Source organism: Lipotes vexillifer, unplaced genomic scaffold (genome assembly GCF_000442215.2).
Source record: "Lipotes vexillifer unplaced genomic scaffold, Lipotes_vexillifer_v1.1 scaffold791, whole genome shotgun sequence".
Lineage (NCBI taxonomy): Eukaryota > Metazoa > Chordata > Mammalia > Artiodactyla > Lipotidae > Lipotes > Lipotes vexillifer.
The window spans coordinates 433,912-442,456 of record NW_006793445.1 but is presented as its reverse complement, the minus strand read 5'-3'; the positions used below and the strand labels follow the sequence as shown (position 1 = coordinate 442,456).

At 57.7% G+C, this 8,545-nt stretch overlaps 1 protein-coding gene across 1 annotated transcript in view; it reads left to right on the top strand.

Annotated features, from left to right (window-relative positions):
* Positions 1 to 1,581: 1,581 nt before the first annotated feature.
* Positions 1,582 to 8,545, top strand: part of TMEM255B (transmembrane protein 255B) — a 35,160-nt gene continuing 28,196 nt past the window's right edge. Inside the window, exons 1-2 of the mRNA XM_007466355.1 lie at positions 1,582 to 1,636; positions 8,009 to 8,151. Of these exons, the coding sequence (XP_007466417.1) occupies positions 1,582 to 1,636; positions 8,009 to 8,151 (198 nt within the window). The remainder of the gene's footprint in view (positions 1,637 to 8,008; positions 8,152 to 8,545) is intronic.

Here is an 8,545-nt window from a genome sequence, read left to right as displayed (position 1 = left end):
GCCTGCTTACAGCACGGTCACTTCTCCCTGGATCCTAACCGCCTTTCCGGCCTCCTGGCTCCCATCCTGCTGCCCTACAACCCCTCTCAGTGACCCTTCTGATGTGGGCTCCCCTGGGGCCCTGGCGTCACTGGTAAGACCTCCTGCCCCCCACTGCATGCCAGGCCTGCCCCTGGTCTGCCCAGGGGCTCCTTCCCAGATGGCCGAGTGGCCCCACCTCACGCTCTCCGGCGCGGGACGTCTCCGCTGGTGACCAGTGACCCGAGCCCTCCTCTCCGAGTCGCACTTTCCCTCCTGCCTCAGCAGGTGTGGCCGTCTCAGGCCCCCCGACCTCCTGCATTTTCCTCGGTGATTGTATTTATTGGCCACTGTCTCTTCTCCGAAGGGTGCCCGCTGCACCAGGACCTCTGTCCATCGGCCCTTCCCGAGTGCGGGGCACGGTGTCTAGCATGTGGGGTGGGTGCCCAGTGCCCGCGGAGGGGCCGCTGTGAGCGAATGGTACCGCTTTCCACGCCTGAGACCTGTACACAGGTGGTGTTATACTCACCTCGACACCACGAACCGCGGTTTTGCTCCACGCTGTGTTTGAGTTTTTCCTGCTCTTGCGGGAAGCCTCACCACGTAGTGAGCCACTGGATACGTAAATCTATCCCTCGTCCTGGTATTCGTTGTTTTGCCGTTACACATAGAGCTGTGTCGCATATTTTGTGTGCAAACCTCACATGTCAGGGTTTTTCTGCCTCAACGGAGGCCCTTCAGAAGGGCTGGGGCTCCTAACAATTAATTCACTGCCAGACATTCTGTTCTGGTCTGGGTTGGCTCAGGACAGCAGTAATTTTTATTTTTATTTATTTACTTATTTATTTTTCTTTGCGGTACGTGGGCCTCTCACTGCCGCGGCCTCTCCCGTTGCGGAGCACAGGCTCTGGACGCGCAGGCTCAGCGGCCCAGCCGCTCCGCGGAATCTGGGATCTTCCCGGACCGGGGCACGAACCCATGTCCCCTGCCTCGGCAGGCGGACTCTCAACCACTGCGCCACCAGGGAAGCCCGACAGCAGAAAGTTTTAAAAAGGAGGTCTTTAGATGCTTCTCAGGGCAGCCTGGGTCTGGAACCACAGGTCTTGGGCTTGTCCTTAAGCAGGGAATTGCTGGCTTGTAGGGACCCATCTTCGACTTTCCCAAACACTGCTGTCAAAGTGGTCACAGCGGGCGTAACGCCACCAGCAGCGCACGCGGGTTCCTTCCCCCAGATTCTCAATACTGTTACCGTCCCGCCTTTAAAGGTTTGCCAGTGCCAAGTCTGGGGCGGGGCGGGGCGGGGCGGGTGGTGGCGGTGGTGGGTGGGAACTGGCTCTCAGTCCCCCGCCGCATCGCCTTCCCTTCCCTGGTGCTTTGCGCTCCGGGAAAACCGGGAGGGGGTAGGGGGGCGGGGCGAGGGGCGGGGCGCAGGTAGGAGGCGAGCGGACTGGCGCTGACCTGAGGGGCGGTGCTCGGGCATCTGGTCCTCGCGGCCACCGCGCCCCACGGTCGCTGTCGCAGCGGGAGAGCAAGCAGCCCCTCCCCCCCGGAGCAGCCCCCGGGATGCAGCCGCTCCCGCCGCCGGTGCCCGGGCCCCTGGCCCTGCTGGACACGACAGGTGAGCGAACAGGTGAGCCAGGCTCCCGTCTTCCGGCGCCTGAGCTCCGCCGGGGCCCCTGGGCGCGGGCACAGGCCCTCTCCCTCCGCTTTTTCCTGAGTGTCCAGACTTTGCGCCTGTCTCTCCCCGTCTCGTTCTCCGCTGTCCTTTACTACGAACAATAGACGACAATCCGTATAAATCTTACAACGCACTCCTTTGCCATCTCTTCCACCCCATTTCAGGCTCCAGAAATTTCTAGGAAAAGGTCATTTCGTGGGGCCAGGTGGCTTCTTACTGCTTGAAAGTGACCAAGGCCCTTAGGGCATTCGTCGCGCGGCTGTCCGCCTCATCCGCGCCCTCCCCAGGCTTCTCCCCCGTAAATTCACGGAATCTCGAATTCGCGGATTTCCCACCAAGCCCGATGCAGCCGAAGCCAGGCGGCGGGACACAGGAAGCCGGCGCCTTTGTCTCTCTACCGGGAAGTGGCCGGGAGGGGAGTAATGGGAGTGTTTTCCTGACGGGCAGGCCGGGAAGCCTTCAAGAAAAGAGAAGTAGTTCCACGGCGAGCGGGGCTCTGACGGACTGGGGGAGGGGTGGTGATGCCTCGGGGTCCGGCTGCCGCTTCACAGGGGGTCCAGTGGAGAACGCAGGGGTTTACCTCCCAGCCCTGTGTGCAGTGGCTTTGCAAAGTCTCTTTTAAAAAACCAGATTAGTGATGTTGCTTGATTTTTAAATGATAATCAAGGCATCTGGCTTCTTCCTAAAAGAAACAATTCTATACCCACCCTCTCTAAAGCCAAATGCTCTGTGACAGGCTGACCTACACGTGTCCCAACCTCCTGGAAAACAATTACTTATTATAATGACAACTAGTTGTTAGGACTAGTTATTAACTGCTTACAATTATTACCGTCATTGTATTAGAATGACTTGAAAAAATAGCATTTTTGACTTAGAAGTTTCTTCCGAGGAGGAACTTTAAATTTAAAAAATACTGAGAGTTGGTTTTTTATTTAAAAATGCTAAGCAGGAGTGTAGCCGGGATGGGATTATGGGTATTTTCTACCTTACTTGTCTGCACTCATGCCCTTGGGGGATGTGTTCTGTGTAAAAGAAAAATAAAAGGGAAATTGTTGGCTGAGGGCACATCCTTGTGCCTTTGTCTGTTTCCCTGGGAAGGTTGCTTAGCCCCCACAGCTGCTGTTGGGATGAAGTGATTAAATGAGCTCATTCTTCTTTCTGGGAGGCCCGGCCCTCCTGGCAAGGAGGGGGTGACGAGGTGACTGCCCCCACCCCGGTCTTTGTGACGCCCCCTTCCTGGCTCCACTAAGTGGAGAAGGTGCGGAGGGGGGCAGCCCCTAGGTCTGCTCCATCCTTGCACCTGGTCTTGGAGCCACAGAGGCTGGGGGGAGGCTGGGGGGAGGCTGAGGGGAGGCTGGGGGGAGGCTGGGAGGGGAGGCTGGGAGGGGAGGCTGGGAGGGGAGGCTGGGAGGGGAGGCTGGGAGGGGAGGCTGGGAGGGGAGGCTGGGAGGGGAGGCTGGGAGGGGAGGCTGGGAGGGGAGGCTGGGAGGGGAGGCTGGGAGGGGAGGCTGGGAGGGGAGGCTGGGAGGGGAGGCTGGGAGGGGAGGCTGGGAGGGGAGGCTGGGAGGGGAGGCTGGGAGGGGAGGCTGGGAGGGGAGGCTGGGAGGGGAGGCTGGGAGGGGAGGCTGGGAGGGGAGGCTGGGAGGGGAGGCTGGGAGGGGAGGCTGGGAGGGGAGGCTGGGAGGGGAGGCTGGGAGGGGAGGCTGGGAGGGGAGGCTGGGAGGGGAGGCTGGGAGGGGAGGCTGGGAGGGGAGGCTGGGAGGGGAGGCTGGGAGGGGAGGCTGGGAGGGGAGGCTGGGAGGGGAGGCTGGGAGGGGAGGCTGGGAGGGGAGGCTGGGAGGGGAGGCTGGGAGGGGAGGCTGGGAGGGGAGGCTGGGAGGGGAGGCTGGGAGGGGAGGCTGGGAGGGGAGGCTGGGAGGGGAGGCTGGGAGGGGAGGCTGGGAGGGGAGGCTGGGAGGAGGCTGGGAGGAGGCTGGGAGGGGAGGCAGCAGGTGCAGGGAGCTGGTGGGGCTCCTGGGGAGCGACATTCTGCACAGGCTGGAGTCAGGAGAACAGTGAGCAGGCAGGTGAGATGCAGATTTGGCCTCAGCCCCACAGCCCCAGATGTCCGCCCTCTGCTCCCAGGTGGAGAGCACCGGGTAGGAGTAAGTGCTGATTCACCTTAACGTTAGCACCACCCATGACCACATGTCCATTATGCGCATAGACACGCATCTGGAATTTTCACGGATGTTCTCTCACTGCATCCTTATCACAGTGAAGAGGCAGGCAAGCAGGGGGTTGTCATTCCCGCCCCCTGTGCTTTGCAGATCAGGAAACCGAAGTTTCCTCATTCATTCAACATGAGGAGATACAGGCTCGGGGACCCCGCATCAAGCAAGATCCGCATGGCCCCTGCTCTCAGGGTCCTCCTGCTGCAGGGCTCAGAGAGGGCGGGGGGCCGTGCGCGATCCCTGAGCAGGTCTGGCAGCCCCACAACAGTTCTGGCAGCGTTCGTGTAAGTTGCCACCAGTGCTATAAGCCTAATAGTAGAGATTTTAACTAGGAGTCAGGGCACCGCCTTAAGGATGCTTTAGTTGTAACAACACACACAGTAGGACTCCTGCTAATGGGACAGGAAGGTCAAGGGAACAATTCAGGGAATTCTGTTTTTTTCCTTCAGCGTGGACCCCCTTTTCTCCGAAACTTGACCTAAAAATGCGTATGTCTTACGGCAATTAGAAAGATACCCTATCTTCTTTTCTTGAGGTTATTTCTCGTTGTCTTATTTTTTATGCAAAACCCTCTATTTATAAAGACTATTGAAGGTTGTGACTCTTCTCTTTGTCATCCCTGTTGTACCTGGAATCAGAATATTCCAGTTTGTGTCACTGGGATGAGGTCGCTCAGAAGCATTCCTGTCCCACCTGCCTGTCTCTCCAGACCTCATGGTAAACTCGGAGCTCGCGATACGAATCCTGACAAGGAGGACAGCTTGCGTCTTGTGATTTTTGTCACGTAGAGGTTTCAGAGGGAAAGTCATACTAGGGAAACCTGGTGAACTTATGCTGAAAATGGCTCCTAGGAGGCTTTACACGGTCCCAAAGGAGATGTTTGACGTAACCTGTCAGAATGTCACTAACGGACTTGGCAAGGTCGCAGCAAAACTGTTTGCCTGGTGGGGCCCCTCAGGTCCCCGCTCATCACGCGACCGCCCTAAAGGGACAAGTCAAAGCGGAGCCAAGAACCTTCAGAACCAGAATATCGCCACAGGGGGTCTGCCAGACGGGCCCACAGGAGCTAAGAGACAAAGCCCAGTGGCCAGAACTGTGGTTTGAAGCAGGTGCTGAGGCATCAGTTAATTATTCTGAGCATAAATAAACGTGTAATGCATTAAATTGGGGAAAATAGCAAAAAATCCTCAGAGGAGGAGGGCATTTGATAATTTTCTCGAATGCTTAGTCCCAGGAAAGTTAGTTTCAAGAGGCTTCTTGTTCTTAAAAGACACTTTACAGCGGAGATGGGGACGGAACCTCGGGAGGAACAGTTGAGGAGATCTGATAAGGAGGCGGTGCTGCCCTGGGTCCATCCGCAGGGGCTCGGGGGCTGGCAGGGTGGGCGGCACACGGGAGGGGTGACCCCTAGGGGCGGGTGGGCGGGCGGAGGCTGCAATGCCACCCCCCACGACTGCTGGATGGCCCTGGCGTGAGTGTCTCATCAACGTCCATGGTAGCAGCTTTACTAACTTCCAAAACATGGAAGAGGGTGGTTTTCAACTTTTGCGTCCATTGTTTTCCAATGTACCTGCCTCTCTAAAGTTAATCACCCAGAGCAGAACGTCGCCCGGGGCGAGCCTTCTTTTTTCCTCTCAGGCACTCATTTTCGAAGTGGCTTTGCCATTTCTGTCCCGTTTCCCTACGGACACCCCAGATCGGCTGTAACCGCTGATCTTTCTGACTCTGGGGCAAACCAACTTGTACTTGTATCCTCGGTTTCAGGCTCTAAATACACGCAAGGAAGAATAAGTGATTGCTGTCTGCATGCACACGACTTTGCAAGTAAGGTGCCGTGAATAATAGTGAACAAGAGAAAAGCCCACCAAGGGGACCCCAGGACCGCTGGGTCCCAAAGGTGTAAGTCGTCTCCTAGCACTTGTGGCCTTGCTTCTGTAGACACTCGTATAAATGGTTCACCCTCAGCAGTTCTTATATATTTGCAGTAAAAACTACGAGAAAACAGCAGTGAAAGCAGGTGAAGGGAGGTGAGGGCCTCGCGGGAAATGAAGTGACCTTCCTGAGACCTTCGCCCTCACCAGGCCAGTGGTTTGAAGGGGTGTTCCCAGGCTGGCCACGTGATTCTGAGCGAGCGCGTTGACTCAGAGTTGTGTGTAATCTATTTCTGAGTGCGTGACAATCCCTTTCTTGGGTGGCGTGACCTTGACCTGCCGTTAAACTTTGCTGACGAGACTGCGGACAGGCGTGTAAATCTTCAAAGGCACAGTCTGGGCCGGGGGCCCGGGGTCATCTGAGACAGTGGTTGAGGTCAAATGAGCAGCTGCTTTCCCACCAAACACACACACACACACACACACACACGTCAATCTTAAAAACTTTGGTGTGGAAAGAAGCACCACGTTTTTCTTTCATCCTATTTTGTTTTCGAGTCCCAGGGATGAAGATGGTTAACCTTCCAACAAACGAAACACACCAGCATGGCTGTGTTCAGTGTAGAGTCTTGTCCTGCCCTCTGCCTGGCCTGTGTCTCTGCCTCCGTTGTGCGGTTGCTGATGACTGTGTAGGAACAGGCGTATCTGAGATCGAGTTGCTGTAATAATGATTACGATTACGGTTACTCTAAGTGAGGCTTCCTTGCCTTCCCTGAGACACACGAGAGGAAGAATGGTTCACACAAAACCCCGGAGTCAAGGCCTGAGGGAAGAAGACGCCAGTGATGGAAGCTCTTCCTTTCTTGCTTTCTTGGGTTCTGTCACAGTTAAAATTAGGTTTGGCTACAGACACCAGGACATCCAAAATAGTGGTTTATGGTCTAGAGATTTAATTCTGTTACCTAATCAAAGTTTGGAGGTGGACAACCCAGGGCTGTCTTTCTGCTCTGCCTCTCTTTGTGTGTGACTTCTATTGTCAAGGTTCCCTCATGGTGCAAAATGGCTGCAGAGGCTCCACCTTTATGTTCACATTCCAGGCAGCGGGAAGGATGAAGGGGAGAAGGCAAAGGGACTGGCTCCTTTAAGAGATTTCCTGTAGGTCCCACCCAACATTCCTTGTTGAGATGAAGATTATTTGCTGAGAACATAATCACCCAGCTCGAGCAGAGGCTGGAAAATGCCATCTTTCAGCTGGCGTGTTTCCACATCCAATAATTGGGGCCTGTTGACAAGGGGAGAGGGTAATGGGCGTGCAGGTGGGCAGCGGCGGGCTCTGCACAATTTTATACTTTCTTTCCACCCCTTCCCATTTGATCACTCGCGTGTTTGGCGCTGAGCCAGGAACAGGAGTGGAAGAACACAGGATGCCTGCCCTCCGGGGAACGGCTTGGTGTGGACACGGGGGCACAAGTGCACCCACGGAGCAGTGTGGATGTGCTGGCCATCCCAGAGGGACGCATGCCCCCTCTCTGTGTGGGACCTGCTCAGCCTGGTCCAGGGCAGGGTGCAGAGGTCCTCTGTGCAGTCTTGGAGTAGGGCAGGGTCCAGGGTCACGGACTTGGCAAGGCCCAGGGGTGCTTGTTAATGCAGGTAAGGTGCTCAGTAAGACCAGGCGTGGAGCAGATGCTCCTTAAGCGGCCGGCGTGACTGCTGCCGTGTGGGTTGAAGCCAGGACGGAGGCCGTCGGGGGACTTGGAACCCGGGGAGGGCTCAGCCACCCCCTGACATTTACCGAGAAGCTGCTGTGCGCGGTCACTGTCTCAGGTGGCAGGGATGCAGTGGGGAACGAGGCAAGGCCCCCGCCCACCCTCACGGGGCTCGTTGTCCGGACGTGTGGGTGGTGACAGTGCCTGGAAACCCCTGGGTGTGGTGGGGGCCACAGGGGAGGGCGGCCGTGCAGGGGTACCGGCGGGGTCTGGGTGCCCTGTAGGAGACGACGGTGAGTCCTCAGGGCGGGTGGAGGGGTGGCGAGGGGTCCCGCTCTGAGCACGGGGATGGGCAGAAGCAGGCTGTGGTGGTCCCTGGGGAGCGCGTCCCAGGCTCCTGCCAGCGAGCAGCAGGGCTGCAGCAAAGAGCCAGGCTGACCCGGGATGTGCTCGAGGTCCTGGGGCCCCCTCCCCAAGCCCAGCCCCTTACCAGCGGGCTCCTTGTTTGTCCTCCCCCAGAAGGGTTTGCGAGAAGAAAGAAGACTTCCCTGTGGTTTGTGGGGTCTCTGCTGGTGGTGTCCACCTCCATCCTGACCGTCGGCCTCGCTGCCACCACCAGGACGGAGAACGTGACCATGGGCGGCTACTACCCTGGGATCATTGTGAGTGGCGCGGTCCCTGGGGTCTGCTGGTCGGGGGTGGGGGCTGGGGGCCACGGGGACACAGATGTCCGTGTGCTGCTGACACGCTCCACCCCAGCCCCCCGAGGTGGAGGTTTAGGGCAATTATCCTGCATGCTCAGGTGGCCCCGTGGGGCACAGGGTCCTGAGAGGTGGGGGAGGGGAAGGAGAGGGGTCAGAGGCAAGAGGTGTGACAGGCCCCGCCCCAGAGTCTCCCCAGAGTGCCCGGGGAGAACCAGCCCTGTGACGCCTGGACTTTAGCCCCACGAGACCAAGCTGAGCAAACCACCCCTCGGAAACTGGACTCAGAGCTTTAAAAGATGCCACGAAACCTGGATAGAAAGTGCGTTCGTGGGACCGCATGGGATCAGCAGGA